Below are 13,956 nucleotides of genomic sequence, written 5' to 3' on the forward strand. Positions count from 1 at the left end.
CTCTCTCTCTCTCTCTCTCTCTCTCTCTATATATATATATATATATATATGAGTTAATTACAAAGAAAAATGCACACTTGTATTCAAGATCAATAGTAATTACGGGAATGACCACTTAGGCTGCATTTGTTTCAATGTAAAACATTTTCCGAGTGTAAAATATTTTCAGGTGAAAATATTTTCGAGAAATGAAAATATTTTCAAGTGCTTGGTTGCAATTCAAAAAATGCTTTGAAAAATATTTTCTGGTATTTAGTTGTATTCTTGAAAATACTATAGAAAACACATTTTTTACTTGTTGCTCACATTTTCTCAGCTTCCAAACAAATATATAATATCATTTCTCAATAGATAAACACAAAAAAAAAAAAACAAAAAAACAAAAAAAAAACAAAAAAACAAAAAACAAAACCCAACAAAAAAAAATTCATCAAATCCGGTCAAATTGAGAGAAGAAGGAAGAGAGAGAGAGGCGACTAGGTTCGATCTCGGTGCGGTGGAGGCAAGATCGCACGGTGGGTCGCTCGTCTTGCGGTGGTTTGCTCGATATAGGTAGAGAGAAAAAGGGTAGATCGGTGACAGATTGAGGGAGAAAGAGTGACAGATTGAGGGAAAGAGAGATAGATCGGCGATCGAGAACGATGGCAGTCGAGAACAAGAACGATGGCGAGAACAGCGACGCCGATGAGCTTTGGGTCGAGAAAGAGATCGGTTTTGGGTGGATCAGTCTTGGATGCGACGATCTCGCCGGTGATGGGGTGCAACTCATCAGTGCTTGGATGTGCAATCGGAGCTCTCACCGGTGCTTAAATGTGCAATCGGAGCTCTCACCGATGCTTGGATGTGCAATCAGAGCTCTTGCTATTTCTCTCTCTCTTCTATTTTCCTAGGGTGGAAATCAATTGAAGGTAAAATACAAGTGTAAAATATTTTACAAGGTTTTAGGGCATGATTTACAGTCAACAGAAATCATTTTCCGTTTGACTAAATTTTCTAGGACAACCCAAACACGCCCAATGGTGTAAAATATTTTTTGAAAACTTTTTACTGCCAAAACAAACGCACCCTTAAAGAATAAAGTTCATATATTACTTCTCCTTCCATTTCTTTATGTTCTTCATATTCCCTTATATTTTATAACAAAATTACAAATCAAATGCAACACACAATTACTAATTTTCCATTAGTTTGCGTATATAATCGTGCCAACTCATGATTAATAATATTCAATGTTACTTGAGAAAGTGAAAGATTGTATACTAATTAACCATTCTTACTCCATAATTTGAATAACATCAACCTTTACCTTCACATTGTCTTCTTCTCTACATATTTCTATACTTCAAAACAGTTAAACTTCCACCTTGTCAACTGAAGGGATCAATGGAAACTTCGTAATCATAAACGAAAAGAAAAACCAAGTAAGAACTTGAGAAAGTCACACTGCAGGTACTCCAATTACACATCAACGCTACACTGTCACAAATGCATCACACCCCGAAGCAAGAGTGCAGATACAATCAATTGTGTAATTGTTTTGTTGTTTCAGACCCAGCTACACTTGCCAATTGCCAATGCTCTAGTCCTCAATTTAGTCTTTGTGCTCTGTGCTCACTGCCACATACACTAAGGCCTTAAGTTAAAAGCCTTCTCATCTCCCATTGCTCCATGATCCCTGGCTGTTTCTTGAGCACCGCCACATTGATGCCGTTTGGATTGGGCGTCTACGTTTACAAGTTTGTGTTTTCAGATTTATTTTTTTTCCCCCTATGCGTGAACAGTAACATTACATGGGTTCACTGTACAGGGGACAAAAATCACTGTTCACACACTGTTCATCACTGTTTACAGTACTGTTCACGCACTAAAAAATATTAAAAATGAGTCCCACCGGTACTATTCACAATTTAAAAATTATTTTGCTACAATATTTTTTAGTTTTCAATTTCAGCAATAATAAATTTAATCCAAACAGACCCATTGTCAACTTAAGTTGTCCACTTATTAAAATAGAGAAGCAAATAACGCATTAAATATAGGTAAATATTCACTCAGTGGTGGATCTACTAGAAGTCTGAAACCAATAAAGGGTGAGTTTGGTTCAGCTTTTTGTAAAAGTGCATAATGAAAAAGTTGAGTTTTCAAAAAGTGCATAATGCAAAAGTGCATTTTCAAAAAGCTAAGTGTTTGGTAAAAACTGTTAAAAATTGCTTTTCAAAAAAGCTGAGTGTTTGACTAATACTTATAAAATTGGCAGTTTGAGGGGAAATTACCTAAAAGGACAATGTATATATAAGAGCATTTCTAGTAGGTTAGACAAATTTTTGTATTGTTTGGACAATCAATAGTGACATTTACTTTTTGCCTATCTACTTTTTTAATTTTTATTTTTTAATCAAATTTATTCTTTTTTAATCTTTATTTTTTCTTTTCTTATTCATTCTCAACAATTATATTTTTCAACAAAAACTGTTACATCCACAATATTTTTTGCAATACTTTCAAAAGAATTATAACAAAATCTTATATGGAAAGTTGTTACTAGTTCTAATTTGAACCCACCACTCAAATTATATTTTTACTTACCAATATTAGCTAATTACTTAAAATTTATTGTGAAAATATTGTACTATTATTTTTAAATTGTGATTTCTTATTCTTTGCCTTTTCTTTCATCCATACGTTTCCTGTTTTTTTTTTCTTTTTTTCTTTTTTCTCTTGCATTTTGTCCACCACACACGTATACCCATCACTTGATTCCAGAGACTCCTTTCCACACACGTATACCCACCACATAGTACATCCTCTCTTTTTTTTTTCTTTACTTCCACTTGGTTCCAGAAGCACCTTAACTCTTTCTTTCTCTAGCTCTCTCATGTTCTACTCTCCCTTTTTTTTTTTTTCTTTTTTTTTCTTTTTCTACTTGATTCCATAAATTCTCTAGCTCTCTCTGTGATACGTCTCACATAAATCTTGCTTGCCTTTGGTGTCATTATCTTCAAGCACACATAGACGCATGGAGAGAAAGGAGAAATCACCTTTGCTCCACCACAACGCCACCGCTACTCCTCCTCCTCACTACAGAGTGCATGCAACCAGGGGTCATATCGACTTCTGTTTTTTTTCCTTGTCCTTGATTAGTTGTTGTTTCTGATTTTAGATTTGTCTCAGATCTGCTTCTATTTTTTTTTTTTTTTCTTGATCATTTATTGTTGTTCTATTTTTTTTTTTTTTTTTTTTTTGTTCTTGATCTGTCGTTGTTGTTGTTGTTTTGATTTTAGATTTTTTGTTTAAATTATATCGGTTTTATGAGAGCAAGAATTTTTTTGCTTTTATTGTTGTGGTTTGATTAATTTTATTGCGTGAGTGAGCTTCAAGGCAAAGGGAGAGCAGAGAGATGAGATAAGGGAAAAATGTGCTGAGGCTGTGCGTGATCTGAAGAAGACACCTTGCCCTTTATTGAAGGGCAATTTTGGTAATTCAACTCACCCAATGGATATATATCAAAAGCCAACTCCAGCTTTTACAAAATGGACCGCAACTGGTCCATAACTGAAACGCACATTTCTCCTATAATATAAAATGCAACTTTTGTCAAAAAGTTGCATTTTATATTCACCAAACACTGAACTTAGGCTGGCTTTTTTAAAAAGCCAACTTTTGGGCTCAAAATACCCAAACAAACGGACACAAAGTCATTTTGTGAGGGTTTGGATACAGTGCGTTGCGTTTTATAAGTTGCGTTTTCAGTTTTTTTTTTTTTTTTTTTTTTGGCTTTCAAAATTTACTGTGCTGGGACAAAAAACACTGTTCACGCACTATTTTAATACTGTTCACGCACTGTTTATAGGACCCACAACCACTTTATTTAGAAAAAAATATATTAAAAATAGGTCTCACAGCACTATTCATACATTTAAAAATTATTTTGCTACAGTATTTTTAGCAACAATTAGTTTCAACAACAATAAGTTGTATCTAAACATACCCATTATGCTTCTTTTTTCCTACAAAGTATAAAAGCCACATTAATCATATTTTATTAAAGATAACCCTACAACAACTTTAAAGCAATGAAATCACTATTTTCTTGGCTTCTCTTTCCCTTTCCCTTCGCAACTTCTCTTGTTATATCCAAACCAACGACACTCACTACACCTTAGTGGCACTTCTCTTCTCAGCCTGTAGGAATTTCAAGGCTCATCAGGATCTCTCCTCCTATTAACCTTATAATTTATGTCAGGTAGGCTCACAAGAATTAGGGGTGTAATACTGGGGTCTCCATTACTTTGTGGCCATAGGTCTGGACTATTGGTTTTACTTGGTGAATAACAAATGAATGTCATAATGAAGGTTTCCTTCTTCAAACAGCAGCAGCTTAGTCCTTTGCCTTATCCTTTTTGTATGCAATTGCAGATACTGTGTGGGTTAATTGGAATACCACATACATCCCGCCTATAGCAACTGCAACGATGCTGTTCCAAGTAAACCACAAATTGTTCACCTCTGGTATTGACCTCACACTTAGCTCCACCGGACCACGCTTAGCTCCTTGATCTTCTCCAAATTGTCTTGAATTCTTGGACAAATAGGACCCTCCTTCATTGCATCTCTATTTGTGTAAATTTTGGTCATCAAATACCTCCAGATCATCTCCATCGTGGTCAATAGAAGCTTATTCCTTGCATTACCTTTAAGTTAAATATCTCACACAAATCATTCAAAAGCATGCTACATTTTGTGTGAGACTGGAATGCATGCTTACTCCAACTCCATGGAGTAATGGCCATATCTCCATCTTAGATCAAACCCAACTAGCTTGTTCTGTCTAGCAGCAAACCACATCATATCCTCCAACATTACACCCTTCTGATTTTTATTCAAATTAGCATATAAGTATCTGACAAGATCTGTCTTGCTTTTGGAACTATTTCATCCAATGCCGGCAACAATCCCTACCACATCCAATACTTGATGAATAAATAAATAGAGAACGAAAAACATGAGAAAAACAACAAATTTCTCATCTTTTGCTGGTTTGTGATGAAACACCAACAATGGTCTCTCACAGTCCAATGTCACTTATTAGATTTTCAAGAAATCAATTCCAACTCTCTCGTTTCACCCTTAGTAACTGCATATGCAATGGGTAGACCCATAATTCCCATATATCCTACTACAGCTAGTATTTGGCCCTTCAACTGACCCTCAGATGCATGCATAAGGCTAAAATGATTGGCCAGCATCCACTTAAGAACCACTTCTTACAATTGAGAAAACGTACATCCTTCTAAAGAAAGGGTGCGGCTCTATAGTGGCCCAACCCGGGATGCCTCAGCGGTTAGGGAGAGAGCCTGGACAAACCATAAACCCTGAAGTCTCTGGTTCAACTCCTAGCTGAGGCATTTCATGATTTACCCTATGTCTGCTCAGGGTGGTCCCACTGGCCCATTCCTTGAGGGGGGTTCCTCGTCAATTAAAAAAAAAAAAAAAAGGTTGTGAGCTCTACAGTGCCTAGGTCCACAATTCCGCAAAGCTATCTCTAATCCTTGTAAACTGCTAGGCTAAATTCCTTCAATTAGAAGCCTTGCATACTTCCTAGCCCTCGAAGGCTTACATAAAGTTAACTCCACCTGATGCTCATTTATAACCAGATCCAAAAGTTCTATCAATGGCTGTATTGGCTCTAAATTTCTCTAAATATTTCTTGTCAATCCACTTGTATGACACCTCATAGTCACAAAGGCCCTGCTATGTGTATACACATTATAGAGTTTTAACTAGCAAAGACCTCAGCTACTTATTCTAAGAGGCAAATATCTTCCAACTACAACCTTCTACAAAGTTAAACTTAACCCTACCTGACTCATTTTTTGCAGTTGTAATCCGATACCATCTTTAATTTGTATGCTAAGACAGCTATCATTGAAGATCTTATGGTCACTAAAGAGTTTACCAAGTCTAAATTTGAGGATTCTCTAAATCTGTCTGTGGATTGAACTCTTCAAACCTAGGGAGTGTTTCCTCATCAGAATCATGGGGTAATTAATGTATCAGAGTGGCCACTATCAAATTTCCTAGTATAGAGCCAAAACTGGCTGGCTGTGCAGATTGGCTGTGGATTGTGAGTTAATTGGCTGTTTGGTCATTTTGTTATGTTTGGGGCCACAGTTTCATTGTGATATGATTCACATTTCCTAACTTATCTTCAACAACTCATCGGAATCAAGGTAATCAAACTCATTGTCACAATCAACATTTTCAGCCCCCTACACTGTTCAGACCACCTCATAAGCCCCTTTCATCATTAGCCACACCAGTTTTTTTTTTTTTTTTTTTTTTTTGATAATTCAATAGTTGAGGGTGGGAGGTTTGAACCCTGGATGACTCTGTTGGAAACACTCGAAGATGCCAACCAGCGAGCTACAAGGCTCTTGGCAAGCCCAATTAACTCTGCATTCTCATCCTCATTAGATTCAGTTGATGACTTGATGTGTGTAAATCATCATGCACATTACCACCACCATCATCAGTTAAATAAGAATGGTTGCACTCTACTTACAATGGTTTCACATCCATTACCCCATTCTCAACATATATGTGCATTGTCATATCTACACTTATACTATTGGTCATGTGACTAACATCTCTGATTGTATTCAAACCTCTTCCCATTTGGAAACCTCCTATCAGGAACTAAATACTCTAATTTTATGACATTGTGCACAACAATTTCTTTACATAGTCCCTACCTCAATGACTCATATAAGTGTCACAATCAACATTGTCATACACACTAATTTTCTCTCCCACATACTTCTTCTTATTACCAAGCCGCTTTATACCATGATAAGAAAACCAATAGAAATTGGGGGTCAGCAAATGGGGGACCAGGCAATATAATAGGACATTCATGCTGACCAATCAACTTCAACGCATATACAAAGAAAACATAATATTACAAGAATCAAGAAATGGGATTACATGCAGAAACTCAATTTCTAAAATTGAACTTTTAAAAATCTAATGAAAAAAGTAAATTTAGAATAAAAATTTTTAATTTACTTACAAAAGACAGAAACCAACGCAGATTAATGGATTTTTAAAAGTCAAAACACCAACAATTGAAAACCCCAACAAGATTCGTCAATCCACTCACCTATGAACACTCCAAGCGCATCAAAAAAAAAAAGAACACTCCAAGATCTGAAAATTTTTCCTTCTTCCTTTCCCTCTATTGCAACTTTTCTCTTTCCATGAATCAATGGGCAGGAGAAGGTCAATGGTGTTTAACAAAGGTCAATTGGATTTGGGGGAAATCCCCAATAGGTTCAATGGTAGTCAATGGTTTCGTTAATCAAATTTGAGAAATATAGAGAAAATAAGGAAATAAAACGAAGGAGGGGGGGGGGGGGCTTAGTGTGATGTCATTTACCAGCTAATGGGTTATGCAATGTTGTTGCCAGCCTCTGGCACGTGCTGGTTTATTTTCCCCAAAAACAAAAAAAAAAAAAAAAAAAAAAAAAAAAAAAGAAACAAAAACAAAAATACCAGAGCTAGTAATGCAAAAATGATGAGCTTAACAGAACGGCCATTTGACAAGGAGAGTTAGTGCAACATCATCTTACCAGCTTATGTCACAAAATGGATGCTACTTTGCTAGCCTNAATTCATCCCATATGCAAGAGTATCATAGGCATTAGTGATATAGCCTAATATTCAAAATCTTATGTGCAAAAAACATTCATCCATGTCTTAGCTTTTTTTCCTCGGGATTTGGGGAAAAAAAGAGCGGGGGTGGGGTAGAATGGGGCTAGGAGGGGTATAAATATGCTCAATCTGTTAACTACATAAGAGAAAAATTGAAAGTAAAATACCCAAATCAAACACCAACTCAAACTAATGAAGCAGAATTGCCAACACTGAACCCTGTGAATGCTATTGAGTCCAATTTTTCATTTCTTTTTTATGTTCATGCATTTACTTGGTTACCAAACAGAGCATAGATGACACAACATTTAACCTTCATTCTAAATGACACATTAATCATACACAATTTTCTAACAATACCTTTCTCCATCTGATCATAGTCAAAATGGTAAATATGTGTCAATGCATAACACCACCAGATAGATAAGAAGCCTGTTGGATGTTCTCCTACTAGCTTAATTGATTGTTGAACATTTCTATCTTCATCTACTTTGATCCATCAAATATCTCGTTATCATCAAACCCTGAACATTAACAATATCTTCCACTTAAGAAAAGAAGCTTTTACAGTCATTTTTCAAAATCCAAAAGAAATGAGGTACCTGTGCCCAAGTCTTCGGCATCATCATCAACTAAGGCTCCTAACTGCATCGTGTTAGTGGTGGGTGGATTAAGTGACACCCAATCTGAACTCCCACAGTCCTCGAAGCATACTTCCTTTTCCATTACCCAATCTTCAACAAGACTCATGCAGTCAAATGATATTGGATCCATATAATCCTGTTCTTTATTTTTATGAATCCTACAAGAAAACAGTTAGCAAAAGAGAAATATCTTTGTTCCCTCCAATTATAAATTAGCATCTACAAATAAAAATAAGATTAACTGGTTTCTACTTACATTTGTCTCAGTCGCAAGTTGCACTGAACAAAGAAAAGATCACTAAACCGCTGACGCTCTAGGCAATTCCTTGTTTCATATATATGTTCAAAAGAAATTTGACTTTGCTTATAACTGATAGAACTGCAAGTTTGACTAAGAATACGGACTGCCAAACGTGCCAAGTTTGGGCAACCTCCTCCATACGTAGACCACCATTCAACTTTAGGCAAATAGAAAATTAAAAATAAAACAAATCAGCTGCAGGTGAAATGCACAGGGAAACTAAATAGATCAAACAAAGACAGACAAGAAGATGCAATCATCACCTCAAAACAACATGCATAACATTTGCGGAAAGGAATGTGCCCCATTGGATGATGGGACACACCAAATAGGTCAAAAAAACCAAAATCTTTCCAAACTCACTAGACAAACGTCTAGAGAATTTTCTTCCCATTTAAACATAAGAATATGACAAAAAAAAACAATGAATTAATCATCTTTGTTAAGATTTTTTCCCATATTGGTTTCTTAATGGTTAAAAATGCTCTCCACATGCCAACCCAGCATGCTTGCTATATGTATAACCTAAGTATGATGTAAGGTTTCTTGGACATCCATTGAACTAGAACTAGTCATGTGAAAATAATGATCTTATAAGTAAATCAACAAATCAGAAATAACATGCCAATCTTAAAAATAAATAAATAAATAAATAAAAGAGGAAGGAGAAGACCTCACCAGGCAGCAGAGTGTCTCTACTTCTAATTGCCAAATTCCTCCCCAAATCTCCAACAGCATTCTTGTATGAGTTTATCTCTTTGATGATTTTATCCTGGACTTTAGTATCAGGCACCAATCTCTCTATGCAGTCAAACACTGCAGACATGATCCCATTATGAATACACCCTTTGATACTATAGAAAAACTTGGGGTTAAGGTAGAAACCAGCAGCATGAAGAGGAGGATGCCGTTGTTTTTCCCACCTGTGAGCTATGATATTCCAGTAGGCCATATAATCCCGTCTCTCAACAAGTTCTCTCTTAATTGCTTCTTTTGCCCTGTACATTCCAGCATAAATGTATCCCATGGCAGCCCTCTTCTCACTACCAACAATTCTCAAAACTCGCAAGAGTGGACTTGTCAAACGGCTAATCAAGATGCATGACGACCAAAACAAACGATTAGTTACTGTATCTAGCATTGTCAGTCCCCCCGGTTGTTTTGAAAATGGACAGTCCATCCACTCTTGGGAAGTAACCATAGATTGCAAACAAAGTTTGAGTTCAGCCATTTGTTTCAATGTCATAAAGTTTGTTGCAATGGGCGTGAGTCCAGGTTTTACAATGTCATTGCCAAAAGTAAATTTCTTCATCATATTTAAAACCGCACTATGCTTGTAGACAAACCTTGTAATAGATCTAGCCTGTTCAATTATTGAATTAATCCACTCAAGTTTCCCAAAATCCTCGAGGATCAGATTTATACAATGAGCCACACAAGGAACCCAATATAGGGTAGGAAATGTATCCATCAACCTTTTTCCAGCAACAATCAATTTTTCTGTGTTATCAGTAATCACTTGCAGAACATGCCCAACTCCAACTTCTTCCACCACTTGTTTAAGCAATTCATATAAAGCATCTGGTGAATAAATGATGGCAGAAGCATCCACAGATTTCAGAAACAATGTTCTTTCAGGACAATACACTGAAAAAGTCAGAAAGGTTTTACCCTTTTGTGAGTACCTTCGGTTCACCAAAATAGAACAACCCGTTCTCCTCCATGTTCCCATATACTGCTGAACATCATGCTTCACTTCTTCAACTGCACTCTTCAATATCCAACCCCGAAGATCATGGTAGGAAGGCGGTACCACCCCCATTCCCCCAGAGACAATCGCATCAATCATGGGCTGAAAATAAACCGAGTCCTTCACTGCATCCAGGGGTGCCCCAATTTCATATAAAAACCGCCCTATAGCCATCTGAATTTCTTGATTCTTTTTCCTTTCCAGTTCAATGTCATTATTAACAATACCAGCATCCATAGCAACTAAAGAATTTTCACCTCTAAACCTCTTCTTTCTATCCATGCTTGTACCGCCTATCCCAATTTCTTCTTCTTCTTCTTCATCATGATTCACTAACAACTTGGAATTGGGTGCTCCACCAGATATGCTTCGTGCACGATTAGCAAACACATTGTCTATTTCACAAGGAACCGGGGACGGGCTGCTAAAGTCAATGCCACCATTACTATTAGCACTGGCACTAGGATCAAGTACAGAAGCATTTAAATCTCTCCTCCTCCTCTTCCTTCCATCTACACTCACATTACTTGTAGCAACATCTTCTTCTCGATTTGCCAACAAATCCAAATTGGGTGTACTAATCGACCCAAGCAACGCCCGATCAACAGACTCATTGCCTACTCCTCGACCATTACAACCCAAATCGGGTGCTTCAATCAACTTAACAGGCGTATTATGATCAACACCAGGAGTTGTTGAGATAATGATTTGAGTCTTGTTTTTCTTAGCACCCGAATGCCTAGCATTCAACACCTGTTTCATCAAAATGCGAACTTCGGAGGGGACTTGGTCGCAAGTGGGGCCATTCCCTTTGCGACCGGCGAGATGTTCTTTGATCCTATGTATCCCACCGCCCTTAAAAAACTTGCCACAATATGTACACTTCTTAAGCTCTTCTTTGACCCCATTAGCATTTTTCTTAACAAAAAGTTGGCAATGTTTCCATGCTGGGTCTTGCTTAGTTTGTGAAATTGGCGAGGGTTCTAGCGAATCCAAGCTCATTGATGCTATTCTCAAAGCCTTTTCTTTGGTTATTAATCACAAAATTGTGAACCTTAGAAACCAAAAAAAAAAAACAAAAATGGGTTTTGCTTTTTTAGATTATAGAAAAAGAAATGAAATAACTACACAAAAATATTAGGGAAAGAGAGAGTGAGAGAAGGAAAGAACTTACATGGGTTTGGTATGTGCGTGATTTTTTGAGAGTGAAGAATCGTAGTGTTTGATCATGAGTTGATGATGATGATGATGATGATGGGAGAGACGAGGAGTACTGGGAAAAGAGGGTTTTTGGCAGGGGGCGGATGGGTTTTCTGTAAAACCGGTTAGGGCAGTTGGGACTTCTAAGGATCAAATTCAAATGATTTAAGCACTCATTGCCTACGCCGGTTAGATCAGCAAAACCGGGAACCGGACCAGATCGACCAGGTATGAAATGGATTCACCTACCCCACTACGCCGTTTTTGCGATCCTACCCGTAACCTGAACTCATCCCGTTCAACTACCCAAAAAATTAAATAAAAATAAAAATAAGTGGTGGTAATTAAAAGTTATATTTAGAATTAGACTTTAAAGTCAACTTATTTTACTAGTATTTTACTATTTAATTTTTTTTTTTTTTATTTATAGGCCTCATTGTATTTTTTAGTATTATATTATGGGCCTTATTGTAAGCTATCCTTAAACGTGGTGTAAACTTTTTTTTTTTTATGAATAAATACCTTATCCACCAAGCAAAAGAATCATAATAGAGTTGGGCCTAGATCCATCTCTATCCAAAGCTTGGACAATTCAAGATGATAAGAAGAAGATGGGCACGGGCCTAGTCTATAACAAAATGGCAGCCCATTGTGCTAAAAGGTGGTCAAACATGTTACTTTCTCTATGCACAAAAGAGATTTATATTTACAAAATATTTGGCTAAATTAAGAATATCTTCAACTATAGCTTTGTTGCTCCGATGAGTGGATAAGCCTAAATTTTTCAGAGGCTCTATCACATTCCACGCATCTCCTTTTATAATTATTATGTTGAATCCCTTAGCTACTGCTCTACGAATAGCAAACCAAGTTGCCTTAGCTTCACGACGAATAGAACTTCTTGGACTAATTTACTCAGTCCACACCTCAATAAGATTCCATTTATGGTCTTTGCTCACCACAACCACAAAGCTATATCATTCTCTGATAACTACATCAAAATTCAAATTAATACAATCTGTGGGTGGAGGATACCATTTTGGGTCTTTAGATGGTTTCTTAATTAGTTCTCTCCCGACTTGTTTGTGCTCTTCAAAAGATCTCAATATTTGTTTCGCAATCTCCATATGGTTTCTTTTGACTTCCTCTACTCTTTTTTCTGATTCTCCACAAGTTGTCATAGACAATTGCAACAAAAAGCTAAAAATTTCTAAATTCTACATTGTTTAGCCCCAACAAGTCTTCAGGGTACAAAATCACTTTCACCCAATCTGAAATTAGAGTTTATTTAATCTATTCAAATTATTGGCCAAGGTGATGTTAGCCAAATTTGGGCAACCCAATCACGTTAAATAAAAAAATGCTCTATAGACTCAACGACATTGTTGCACAAATAACAATTAATAGAGGAGAGCAAACTTGTACTTAAGAACTGAACAAGCAGGTAGGATGTTCCAAACCATTTTCCAGATGAGGTTTTTGAGCTTGACATTAATTTTCAAGTTCCAACGATTCTTCCAGTCTTTGTTTTGCAAGTTGGGGTGGTTAGCTGAGTTTGTGATCCTCAAGGCAGCATAAGCCGATTTAACTAAGTATTCCCCATTTGCATTCAAGCTCCAAAACTCCTGGTCATTTTGAAATTGTTGGGTGAGGTGGATGTTCAAAATATTGTTCATTGTTGCTTGGTCGAACAAATATGCCAATTTCCCTCTATTCCACTGCCTTGCATCTTGGTCTATGAGGTCAAAAACTAGATGGTATTCACTAGAGGCTCCAATCCTCAATTGGGGTATAATAAAGTTTGGTTCATTAGGGACCCAAGGGTCTTCAAAAATCTAGGTATTTAGGCCATTGCCAATTCTATGGCAAAGCCCACTTTTCAATACATCTCTACAACCAAATATGCTTTGACAAGACCATGATGCAAATTTTGGCATAGGGATCTTCATGAAAAAAAAATTTTCACATATTTCTTTTGGAAAAGTTTCGCCCACAATTTATCAGCATTGCTAACAATTTCCTAGGACATCTTTGCCACTAACACTTTATTCATATCTTCAGTCTTTTTAATGCCCAAACCTCCCATACTTTAGGTTTTGGGTGTGCAAATGGATTCCCAACTCTTGAGGCAACATCCTAATTTATTATAATCTTTCTTACCCCACCAAAAATTTCGATTAAGAACATCTAACTTGGAACACACTTGTTTTGGTAGGAGTAAAGAGATTACTTGGTATGGAAGGATTGAATTTGCCACTGATGTGATAAGGGTAGCCCTATCTGCCAGTGATAAAGTTTTCATTTTCGATCCTTGAAGCTTTGACTTTGCTTTTTCCATAAAGAGCCCCTCG

General features: G+C 36.7%; 1 protein-coding gene across 1 annotated transcript; it reads right to left on the reverse strand.

Moving 5' to 3' along the window:
• Positions 1-7,913: 7,913 nt before the first annotated feature.
• On the reverse strand, positions 7,914-11,917 carry LOC112030941 (uncharacterized). The gene is made up of 5 exons (XM_024063608.2): positions 11,580-11,917; positions 9,334-11,459; positions 8,611-8,812; positions 8,313-8,512; positions 7,914-8,234 (listed from the first exon to the last, which is right to left on the reverse strand). The coding sequence occupies exons 2-5, from the start codon at positions 11,405-11,407 to the stop codon at positions 8,197-8,199; spliced, it is 2,514 nt and encodes an 837-aa protein (XP_023919376.2). The 5' UTR covers positions 11,408-11,459; positions 11,580-11,917; the 3' UTR covers positions 7,914-8,196.
• Between the last annotated feature and the right edge of the window lie 2,039 nt (positions 11,918-13,956).

This window comes from Quercus suber, unplaced genomic scaffold (assembly GCF_002906115.3).
Source record: "Quercus suber isolate HL8 unplaced genomic scaffold, Cork oak 2.0 scaffold_414, whole genome shotgun sequence".
Classification (NCBI taxonomy): Eukaryota; Viridiplantae; Streptophyta; class Magnoliopsida; order Fagales; family Fagaceae; genus Quercus; species Quercus suber.